The sequence below is a fragment of the Symphodus melops genome, assembly GCF_947650265.1.
Source record: "Symphodus melops genome assembly, chromosome: 5".
Taxonomy (NCBI): Eukaryota; Metazoa; Chordata; class Actinopteri; order Labriformes; family Labridae; genus Symphodus; species Symphodus melops.
Window position 1 is genome coordinate 29417936 of NC_136695.1, and position 12611 is coordinate 29430546.

The window sequence follows — 12611 nt, forward strand, 5'->3', positions numbered from 1 at the left end:
GTTGTTCTCTGTTTCCCTGGAGACTCACAGACCTTTTAATATTTTAATGTTGTATATTTAATATGTAGATATTGACGTAGATGTTGCCACTCCGATGTCACCCGTGAGTTTGTTTACTACCATTTTGAAACCTCAAAGTTTGGTTTTCACTAGGGCTGAGAAATATATCAAATTTATAAGATATATCAATATATTTTCAAACCATGTTTAAGACAGTGTTGTTAATATCTATGTTGTTTATGTTGCATTAAAATAGTGTTACACACGTCTTCTGTACAGCTGCCAGTTCACCTATTTCTCTCCATCTTCACCCTTCTCTCTCTCTCTCTCTCTCTCTCTCTCTCTGTCTCTCTCTCTGTCTCTCTCTCTCTCTCTCTCTGTCTCTCTCTCTCTCTCTCTCTCTCTCTCTCTCTGAAGCTCTCAACTGTCTTTGTCTAAATCACCCCCCTCCCTTCCCACCCTCCATTAGTCCTCATCAAAACCATCAGGGGGTCTTATTAGAAGACGCCGACCCCACCTGCCCCCCCTGTCACCCTGTAAGTGAAACACTGCCTCTATCTCACCCGAGACGAAGCAGGTAAAGAGAGCATTCGTTAGGTGCTGTATTCACACCGCAGAGATCAGGATCGACACATCCGAGTCCTTCAAAGGGATCAGTTCTTAAAATGTGGAAAACAAGTTTGATGGGAAACGTTTTTAATTTGATTTAAAGTCTATAAGTCTCCAGGAAGTGAGAGGAAGGAAGTTCATTCTAAAAGATTGTTTTTTAAAATTCATTTCTCCGTGTTATCTTGGGATCATAACACAGTTTTTTTCCAGTGTTATTTAGTTCTTATTTGTTGTTTTTCTTAAACTGATCTCCTGATAAACACCTTTTATATCTCAAGAGAAAAAGGAGCTGCGTCATGCTTTTTATACGCAGATAATCAAAACATGAATCAGGACATTCAACCTGGCTGACGAGTTGGTTTTCTTTGTTTTTGACTGTCAAAGAAAAAGAGAAAAAAAAAATCAGTTGCACAATGTTTAAGCCGAGGCATGATTCAGCTGGAGGCGCTCGGCGAAGTGCAGGAAGGGCGGGGGGGGGGGGACGGGCTGAAGGCTGAAATGGCGAGGTAAAGAGCCAGTGAAGAAGAAAAAAGAAGACGAGAAGCAGCGGGAGAGGAGGAGGAGGGAGAGGAGCAGGAGGAGGAGGAGGGAGAGGAGGAGGAGGAGGAGGAGGGAGAGGAGGAGGGAGAGGAGGAGGAGGAGGAGGAGGAGGAGGAGGAGGAGGGAGAGGAGGAGGAGGAGGGAGAGGAGGATGAGGAGGAGGGAGAGGAGGAGGGAGAGGAGGAGGAGGAGGAGGAGGGAGAGGAGGAGGGAGAGGAGGAGGAGGAGGAGGAGGGAGAGGAAGAAAAAAGAAAATGGGAACTAGCCGCTAAAGCACGACTGTGTCCCCGTGGACAGGCTGAGCGAGGGTGCGTGCGTGTGATGGAATGACATGTCAGCGCCGCATCTGCTCCGTTTACCACTCAGCTGGGTTGCCATGACGACCAGCACATCCTCGCTCGCTCGCCCGCCTTCTTCCTTTTATGCGTCCCTCCCTCCCACAGTCCAGCTCCGACTTACATAAAACCTCTTCTTTGTGCGAAGGCAGGATTGCTCTCGGGTTGAGTGCACCGAAGTCTCCTCGAACACGTGATCATCGGGCATCATCTCTCACACGCGCCCACGCTCAAAATGTCTCCTGGCTCGCTTCCAGCTTTTCAGCTCAGCTGCACGGTCAAATCAAAGCGTCGAGCGTTCAGGAAGGAAACGGGAAGTTGTCTGCTGAAAAGGAGCCTGCTTAGCATGTAGAGACCCGAGCAGGAGCGGCCTTACGCCCCCCGACACCGCCGTCCACTTAACACTTGCTCATCTCTGTGCTCGCCACACAGATGCTCCTGAGGTCAAACGTCAGCAGCACCTTTTTTTTTTTTTTTACTTTGAGTGGTCAGAGCGGTCGAACAAAAAACAGCAGAGCGATTGTTGAAAACGCTCTCGACCCGTTAAAAACACCTGAAGAAAGACGATGCTGAGAAAGAAACGCTAGGTGGGGCCTTAGTTTGTAAACTCACATATTGGTATCGCCTTTCCTGTGTGTGTGTGTGTGTGTGTGTGTGTGTGTGTGTGTGTGTGTGTGTGTGTGTGTGTGTGTGTGTGTGTGTGTGTGTGTGTGTGTGTGTGTGTGTGTTTAAGTGACTTGTGGGGTCCGACTTCCTCTTTTTGGGGACATTATAAACCCTGTCACAAATGACTGCCTTGCTCATGGGGGGTTTAGGTTATTGTAACATTGTTGTCGTTAATACGCTCGTGGACGGGCGGTTGATCGAGGTCGTGTCCTCGTGTAGTCATGGAAACGAGAAGCTGTGTGCAAGAAGGATAACGTGCTCATTGTTGTTTCATTAAAGCAGCTTTTTTTAGTTTCATTTTAATTTGCAGCGGAGAATCATGAACTCAGCGTCTGTCTTCGGTCTTCTTTGTTAAAAGTGAGTCTCATAACTCCAGCATGGTCCTCACTCACAGAAACAACATCTCTGATATTCATGAAAAAAACATGAGAAATAAAGAACGAGCGCTGCTCCCTTCACGCTTCAAACACTTTCAGCAGTTTTGTATTTTCACGTCGTGCGTGTTTCTGTCAGACGTTCTGACAGATCCAAAAAACATCATGAAGAGAAACTGAGGAAGACTTTCAATTTAACCTGAATTTATCTGCAGACACTGCGGGGCAATGTGTGACACTTAAAGCTCCTGTGAGAAACCTGTGTGGTTATTAAAGAGAATTAAATTATTGATGTTTTGACTGAATAAAGCAAACGAGACCATCGGGGACAAGATTGACAATTTCTCCACACTAATTTTTAAAGCTGTTGAAATGGCACATTCATCAGATGAGACACTTGGAAACAGCCAGTGTTGCCAACTCGGCGACTTTCTCGCGATATCTGGACACTTTCCACGAGCGACAAATCTAGCGACTTTTTATTTTGAGAAGAAAAAACCCTAAAAAACAGGAATCAACAGAAGAGTTCTTTTTTAGTTTTATTTTTTACTTACCTTGTGTCTCTCCTACAGCGTCCAATCCGATTGTTTTTTTTTTGGTTTTGTTTTTTCAATTATGCAAATGAGCCGATGACATCATTTAGCGACTTTTAGGACAGCCAATAGCTGCTTGCCTTAACGAGGAGCCTTAACGAGGAGCCTTAACGAGGAGCTGGCCACAAGTATCCACAATGAAACATCTGACTGAAATAAATGTCAGGATGAGATTTTAAGTCAGAAAATATGAATTTGTCATGAAGGTGCAACGAGCGTTGTTCACACGGGGCACCATTATTAGCACAGACAGGAAGTGCCAATGCACATACATTCTTTCACATGTGAATCAGCTGACTGTCCTCTCATGAAGTAGTCAAATACATTTCACACACCAAAGAGTGTGTAGACAATGCCATCTGTGGTTTATGTCCCCCGGCGGACACCGTACTCTGCCAAACAGCTTCAGAGGGACTCTGATGGCAGCTGTGTGTGTTTGTGCTTATGTCACATATGTGCCCATAACGTTACGGCACACATGGATGCCCATATGCATCGGGTAGGATCTTATAAACACACGAGTTTGTTTTGTTTGTGACAGTGAGTGTGTTTAAAGCGGGTTTCTTTTTTTTTTTCTTTCTTTTTGTCGACACACAAAGTGCTGACATGATCCCTGCCGGCCACTCTTTCATCCCGCTCACAAGCCTGCACACCGCACTAAAGATTTTATGTAACATGCAACATGTTGGGAAGCCTTCGGAGATGTATACGAAGTGATTCTATTCATCATTTATGTTGCACTTCCCAAAGCAGACATTACTAAGTGTTTGAAAAAACCTTGAAATGTCCAACAATACGCTGTAATATTTTGATTATGTAATTGAATGTGAAGCAGCCGTGAGTGCACAAAGAAAAAAAAGCCTTGTGATGAGAATCAAGAGGTGACCCAAGAAAGCAGCAACTTCAAGGTCTGTGTCCATTAAATGCACAGGAAGCTCTCAATCCAGACAATAACAAAAGATGACATCAAGCCTGGCGTGGAATCATGGGAGTTATTCTCTCACTCCGAGTTGACCACGGGCGAAACAGACCTGAGGAAGATGATATATTTACTGATGATGTAACCAGGTATGATGTTCAAGATTTGCAGACCAACCAGACTGAAGTGGAAGAAGGGGGATCGATTAACGACAGGCAGATCTCGCGGTGAAGCAGTTTAAGGCAGGGTTGGTTATTCTTGAAAGCTTGATTTTGAAAGTAGCATTCTCTCAGTGCTCCATCTACACTTAGCCCCTCCCCTCTGTGCGCCATCAAAAGCCACGCCCCTCACTTACATGCACGGGCGCCATTGATCCAGAAGTCCGTGCTTTGAGTGTGGGCTTTTGCACGCAAGAGGTCGAGAGCGAGCAGGGAGACAGGGAGGCTGTGATTGGTTCTTCAGAGATCAGGGAGACAGGGAGGCTGTGATTGGTTCATTAGAGAGCAGGGACACAGGGAGGCTTTGATTGGTTCATCAGAGAGCAGGGAGACAGGGAGGACTGTGATTGGTTCATCAGAGAGCAGGGAGACAGGGAGGCTGTGATTGGTTCATCAGAGAGCAGGGAGACAGGGAGGCCTGTGATTGGTTCATCAGAGAGCAAGGAGACAGGGAGGCTGTGATTGGTTCATCAGAGAGCAGGGAGACAGGGAGGCCTGTGATTGGTTCATCAGATTGGTACCTCGTGGCAGACATTGGTTGAAGTTTTTACAGACTTACAAACTGATACAGATGGTAGATTTTTTTGTTATTTTTTTCAGAGAACCTGAGTTATTAATTTCTGTCAGGACCTAAAGACAATTTTAATTAAAATCTAAAAAAATAGGATCTGGAGAAAAAGTCAAATAAATAAATAATAATACTAAGAAGACGGACCGTTGAGGAATATAACATCACTGATTCGCTGTCTACTTTCTCTCCCTTCTCGTTTAGATGTAACGTCCAGGATTACATCTGGCACAAGGGGGCCCGCTGCGAGTCCGTGGTGACCGAGTTCCAGGTGATGTGTCTGGCCGTGGGCGCTTCAGCTCTGGTGGTCCTGCTGCTCTTCATGATCATCGTCTGCTTCGCCAAGAAGCTCCATGTGCTCAAGACGGAGAACAAGAAGCTGCGCAAACGCAGGTAAGGCTCCGGCAGGAGTCTGTGATGGCGTGATTAAAGAAAGGTTTTATATCTTTACTGATGGAGCAGATAATACTCTTCAACTCTCAGTATTATGGGGACTCTAAAATAGTGTGAATGCAAACACAACCCTGGGAAATATACCAGCTCTCACCTCCTTCCAGACTTTCCCCGCCTGTGCCGGAATGCTAGTTAGCGATTAGCATGTAGCCACCAAGGTTAAATGTAATGAAGGCAAACCTTCCCTGTTGTAGGTTCACTCACCCAACCACGAGGCGCCGTCTCCCGGACCGCTCACGTCGCTTTGCGTCCTCCTGAATGCTTCAGAGGATATTTAACAAGCAGTCGATTTGCTTTTTCACCAGTTTTCATTCCTTCAAATTTTCAACGAGCTTTTTGAAAATCTTGGAGCAAACCCCTCCTGTTCTGTGAAAGTATTTACACGAGTGCTGCCAGAGTCTCTCTCTCCTGGAAGGAGGTCTGGTTTTACAAAACGTGGCTGCTTTTAAAGACGGCTTGGCGATCTGAAAGTTTGTGCAGGATGTTTCATGGAGAGACGACTCGCAGTGTGTTTGACTCCACCAATTATCGTCAGCCGAGCTACTTAAAAACTAATCACAACAGCACTATAACAAAAAGAAAAGGTCACGTCTGACGATGCTGGGGAAATGAGGCATTAGTCATCACCTAGAAATGAAAAGAATGCTGGAAATGTTGAGATATAAAGGCGGCAGGATTTGTCCTCCACAGGAGCTGAAATAAACATCCTGCAGATGCTTTTGTCTCCTAAGAAATGAGTCTTTCACCAAAATCATTTCCTTCCGTGTCTGACTCAGAATGATGATGAGGTGATGGAGACTCGGTTGAACTTTTCACTTTTAAGCTGCTCAGGCGTGAGATAGTCTCTTTTTTTTTCACTTTGCCTTCTTGGGCACATATCCAGCCGCGTCGTGTGATTTACTCACAAACTTTCAGGACGTAAACGACAGATTTAGTTTCTTTTTCCACATCAAATTCTAAAATGGGATTTTATCCGTAGCCAGATGTTTCGACGGGCGCGTAGAGTCAACGACGCTTCGTACAGGTCGCGGCCTTCATCTTCAAAACTCGGTGCCGCTGTTGTCTCTGTCGTTTGGATGATTCTGAGACATCCGCTCTGCCTCGACGCTGCGCTGATTTGTACGAACGTTCGCAGCTGATGCTTCAAATAGAAGAAGAAAGACGCCTTTATTCATTTGAACCCAGGCCGCCTTCTTTAAGGACCACAGCCTCCGAATATGAGGTGGGACCTTACACATCGTCCTTGCAACGTAGATGAATTTCCCTGAAGTGTTACCCTGCTGCCCTCTGATCAATGACGTGGATCTCATCAACCTATTTTTAATTAACATGAAGCAAACACAGAAACAGTTTGACGTTAGAAGATTGTAAATGTGAAGTTTTGTTTTAAGACAGCGAGGTTAACAGAAATACAAAAAGAGGAAGAAGAGGAGATTTCTTTCGGAGGATGAGGAGGGTGCGTGAGACAGAGGAAGAGGGGGATGGGCGACAGAAAAGAAAGAGAGAGAGACAAGGACAGTCTGCGGCAGGAGGAGGAGGAGGAGGAGGGGGAAGGATAGATCGGCTGAAAGAGGAAGCGGACAAGTGAGGAAGACAATGAAGGTATGCAGGAGGAAACGGAGGGGGGGGGGGCTGATGGTGAGCAGCCGGCAGAAAAAAAACCCAGATGACAGATAAAATGAGGGAGGAAGGAGAGGCTGCAGTAGAGTGTTCACTTGCTCTGATCACGATCACAATCTTTAAGTTTCAGAAGAAAAGTGAAGCGTGAGAAAGAGACGACAGGAGTGAAATGATTTGCATTTATTCCGATCGAAAACATTATAAAATGACAAAAATGATCAGAGGCAGGACAGAGGATCGGTGCTGAGACTTAGGATGCACACACCTGGACATGATATAAAAATACACTCAATGGTCGGGAGGCAATGCACTTAAACATGGATGCCAGTAAGGACAATTTAAATCGATCTTCTCCACTCTCTCTCCTGATTTCCTCTTCTAGCCAATCAGATCGTATCGTGAACCGATTAAAGTGATAAATGTCCTATCAGGAGCGTATTCTGGATCAACACATTGTTAAGTAAGATGTTTTAATGTAAAGCAGTAAGGCTGCGGTATGCTAACCATGCTAACCATGCTAACGCTCTTCGCTGTCACAACCTAAAGGGTTCATCTCGCCGCTCGGTTCAGAACCCTGAACTCGTCTTCCTCAGAAATCAGAGCTTCCTGATCCTGATGCTGAACTGGAGATTTTAAAGACCTCTGTGGTTTTATTTATTTTTAAGTTGTAGCGCTAGGAAAGTGGAAACCCAGTGCATCATCATCACCAAACGGCCTTCGTCTACTTTTAAACAGATTTGCATATTTTATGAAGATATATTTGAGAAAATATTAACCTTTAAATTCAACTCTTCCTTTTTCTCCTTTTCTTTGTGAAATATGAAATCATTTTCATGTCTTGAGACTCAGAATGAAAAAACTAAGATTCTGATTCATGCTGTGACTTTCAGCGAGCGAGCATGATTTGGATCATATTCTAAAAACGTGCTGGTGATGAAATGTTGTTTCATCACTGTCGCTCCGAATCCTGGTGTGAATTACACGGAGAGAAAAACGACCATCGGAGCAAAGTGAAGGAGAGAACCAGAGTGACAGACGGATTGAAGGATTGACTATAAAGAGGAGTGGATGCTGGCAGAAGGGGGGGAGGGAGGGAGGGGAGGGTGGGGGTCGGTTTGGCTTAGCGTTCCCTGCGCCGGTGTTTTAGCGACCGTCTCCCTAGCAACAGAGCTGTCCTGGATGAGAGCAGCAGCCGGGCGATCGAGCGATGAGGATGCAAATGTGAAACCGAAGCATCAAATCCTCAGCACCAGATCCCGCGCTGACTTACGGGTCTACGGTTAGCATGCTCGCCACGGTGGGGGAGATTATGGACGATGAAGATGAGGGTGAGGAGGAGAAGCGGCAACACTCAGTCACCAGACGATCGAGTAGAAAGAAAAAAAAAACACAGAAAATGGTGATGTCACTGGTACTCTGCATCCAGCTGAAAGTAGGGCAGTCTGAACAGGAGGGGGGAGGGAGGGAGGGACAGGGGGAGGCGGGGTTGACCTACATACAGCTGTGCAACCTGAGGGGTGTGTGTGTGTGTGTGCAGAGCGTCGGGGTGCAGCATGAAAGACAACACAGCCTCATCAAGTGGTCTGCTGAAAGAAATGCAAGCAGAGGAGGAGGAGGAGGAGGAGAGGAAAGAGGAGCAAAAAGGAGGGCAGGATGAAACGGGGGAGGAGGAGGAGGAGGGAGAAACTGTAGGAGGAAGAGGAGAGAGAGAAAGTGAAAGAGAGAACAAGAGATGATGGTCAAAGTGAAGAAAGCTCAGTGTGACACATTCATGGGAATGTGTGTGTGTGTGTGTGTGTGTGTTTGTGCACACACTGCTGACAAGGCTCATGAATATATGAGACTCCCACACACCCCCCATCTGCTCTGGATAATTTCATTAGCAGTGTTTCTCTGCAGCAGAAAGAGAGAGAGAGAACGAAGGAGAGAAAAAGAAAGATGGCTGATGTGCATCCCTGTCTGAAGACGTTACAGGTCACTGGCTCCGCCTGTCCGTCAAACTAATGTCAAACTTTCCTCCTGCAGGTAAATGTGAAACCAGTCAGTCTGTTTCGACTCCGCACGACGAGGCTTCGAGCGAGCTGGCCACAAATATGTAACGACAATCAGTGATGTCATATTGCAGCGTCTCAGATTCGGCGTCCAAATTGACGGGACGACACCTTTCGCGTTTGCCTCGCAAGAAAACTCAAAAGCATTCAGGAAGTGAAAGAAGGGAGCACGCGAGCTCTGTTCCTACCAGGCGGTCTGGTTCTGTTCAGTCCGGTTTGGTTCCTGATCACGTCGTGCAGACACAACAATCAGTGTCTCCGAGGTCGTCCGAAGGGCGGAGCTACACGCTTACAGGATATCTTAACATGATGCGTTTTGTGTTTGACCTTTACTCCCACTGTTGCACAGGAAGTGACCAATCATCGGACCGCAGTGCGTCTAGCTCCGCCCTTTAGGGTCGGAAACGGAGCAAAAAAGTAGGACGCTACGGTTAGCGGTTATTTCAGCACCCGTAGCAGATTTTCAAAGTGGAAACGGAGCGATTTCAAAATAAAACACACTGCAGGGACTCCGGCTCGTCCATCCTGTCACTGTCAACAAACCCCGGAAAGGAATCGTAACCTGTTGTTTGCACGTCGCTCCCTTAATCCCTCCTGACCTTGTGACCTGGCTGCGTGCTGCTTCGCTTTACGCTGCAGAAACAAAAAAGATTTAATGCCTCATTATCTGATCAGCACAGCAGGATATTATAGAGGAAAGAAAAGCAGGGGCGTGTCCAGGGCCGGACCTTTGAAGGAGGCCTGAAGTGTGATGTGTGCACAGATACACAAAAATAAATATTAATTATTTAAATGTTCTCACCTCGCCAAGAAATTCGTCTTTTTAAAACAAGATAATTGCAGCATGAGTTTGATTTATTAATGACACAGAAATACTTTTTTTCTTTCTTTAATGTTTCATGTTAAAGTTCAAACCTCTGCACAGTCCGTGTTTCGGTCCTGACTCATCATCAGTTATTTTCCTGCAGGTGAAGAGACGCTTTAGTTTCATCTGCAGCCGTCTCATGAAACAGACAAAGTTTGTGATCACAATTTAAAGTACAAACAAAACAAATAGTTTGTTGATAGGTGGCCAATCAGATTTGCTCCTTTGGACACGCCCCCTTCTCATCAGGGTTAATCAGACGTCTTCTCTCTGAAGTAAAGGAAATACTGTGTCACAGTTTAGCCTCTTTTAGGAAGCATAAATCTGATTGATCTGAGTTTGTTGCATCACAGATGAAATGTTTGACTCCTGCTGTCTAACTGATGCTGCTTTCTTGCTTTTTTTCTCCCCTTTTTTTCCCTCCAACAATCCCGCCTGTCTGTCGTATCTCGGACAATAATCTTCCTCCTGATTGTCTTTTTTTCCTTTCATGCTCCTTCCCTTGACTTCTTTCTGTCCTTCCCTCACCTTGTGGATCATTACCTTTAATCGTCCTCCCACCACCACCATCTTCTTCTCCACGTCTCCTGAATTCATTTTAAATCCTCAAACTTTTCAAATTATCTTTTTTTTCATTATCTGGAACCCCTGATTCTCCCTGCTTAACCCCCCTCTCTCTCTTTTTCTCTCCGTCTTCCACGTCTCCTTCTCCTAAATGACCTTTCCTTACGCTTTCATCTCCTACCTCTCCTCTCCTCTCTCTGTCTCCTTATTCTCTCCTTCCCTTCACTTCTCCTTCTTCATCTTCCTTTTTTTAATGTCTTTTGAAACCTTTCCTTGTTTTCCATTTCTGTCCTCTCTGATGCCTCCGAACCAAATCTTTTTCCCTGTCTGCAACTATTTCACTAATGTTTCACCCCCCTCACCATATTTGTTTTCTCCCATCCCCCCCCCCCCCTCCCCCCATCTTCCGACTACCAGCAGTAAGTACCGGCCAACATCGGAGACGCACAATGATAATTTCTCGCTGTCCACCATCGCTGAGGGCTCCCACCCAAATGTAAGGAAACTGTGCGACACCCCTCCTAACGTCCCTCATGCCCGTGCATTGGCTTACTATGATAACATTATCTGTCAGGTAACGTGGTTCTCAACCTCTCTCTCACCCCTTTTTCTGCATCCCCCCCCCCAAACCCTGCCCGGGCCCTCTGACTCCCCGATGTCCTCCCCCCTCCCCTAATGCATGGGCATGAGTGTCCTCCGATACTCTGAGGTGGGCTTTACGGCTTTAAGAGGTTTGTTGGGAGGAGTCGGAGCGTGAGGAAGTGCAGAGGGAGTTTTCTCCAGTAAAATGTGAATTCAAGGGGCCGACGAAGAAAACAATGTGATGCCTGTAAGTTATTATAGCGTCAGGAAGTCCGGCCCTTTTTACTGACCCGGATCATTCTCATGAAAGGCGGCTTTTCATTTGGTCCCAGTTTGACTTTTTGGATACCTGTTTCGATACCACTGCAGCAAACCACACAACATTCAGACTGTGCTTTTAATCACGCACACGCTCCAGGACACCGTGTCAAACCGTGTCCCCTCCTCGTCTCTACGCGTGGACCTGAACCGGGCGTCCGCTACTCTCCGCCTGACTGAAACTCTGTAGCTGTTTTAAAAAGCTCTGACATTTCTTTTATACTTTTTTTTAAAATGGAGATTATTTTTGTTTTAAAAAATAAAAAGTTGGACAACCTCGACGTCTTTCAGAATATATTTGTGACGAGGATTTGAAGGAGCTCGCTCTCCTGTTTCAGACGTTATAACAACGTGTCGAGGGGACTGGTGCATGTAGGAGTGAAAGAATAATCGATGTCATGCTCGGCGACGTGACACCAAGTATTGGACGGTGACGTCTCGAAACGTGCACGTGCAGGTCGTTCCCATGGCAACAACACGGCCGTCAAGTCTGAAGAGTTTGATCGGCTTTATTGATTCACTTCTCTCCTGGTTTATTACTCATCGATCCGACACGAGCAAGAAATGTCAGACAGGAAGAGTCGAGGTCTTGATGTTTCAGGGCGCGTCACATTCAGCCCTCCGCTTTATTTTGACGGGGCGAAGCCGCCGTCGCCGCCGCACGCTGGCACAGAGCAGCTGCAGCATCAACGCAGCCAGAGGTCGGAGGTTAAACTCCCCCTGAAACCGTGCTGACTGAACGTTAATGCACTCGGCTCACAGCGACACTATGCAAGCTCAACCCTGACCCCCTTTAAGAGAAAACTCCCACAATCCCTCGCTCTGACCGCTGCCCAACCCGCCTCTTTCTGACCTGCTCTCTCTTTAATCACCTCTTGCATCGGCATGCTGTGGCATTTCTGTAAATGCCGCTGACATGCGCCACCTGGTGGACATGTTATCCGCTGCAGCTTTGCTTACATGTTTACAAAAGTGTCCGTACACCAGAATGTTTGTTTATCCTGAAAAGGGGGCGGGGAGAGCGTTATGAGTCATCAAAGATTGGTTGGTCTTTTTTGCGGGGAGGATCTCAAACAGGTAAGGAGGTTTGATGTGTGCGATGACTCTGTCGGGATATCAGGATAAACATCTGAGATGCAACGCCTCGTGCTGCCTGCAGGAGGCCGCAGCGAGCTAACAGTCACTAACCTGAGCATGGGTAGCTAGTAGTGGCTACGCTAACGTTGTAGCAGCATGAGTAGAAGTTCTTGTGCTACAACGGAGGTAGAGTTTGTTTGTGTTCCGGTGTGGTACCACCCTCTAACTACTCCGTCACGAGTTCATTCATCAGGCTGCA

General features: G+C 46.4%; 1 protein-coding gene across 1 annotated transcript in view; it reads left to right on the forward strand.

Moving 5' to 3' along the window:
- Nucleotides 1-12611, forward strand: part of cspg5a (chondroitin sulfate proteoglycan 5a) — a 41681-nt gene that overhangs the window by 22495 nt on the left and 6575 nt on the right. The window contains 2 exon segments of the mRNA XM_079344903.1: nt 5027-5215; nt 10793-10871. Coding sequence (XP_079201029.1) covers nt 5027-5215; nt 10793-10871 — 268 coding nt within the window.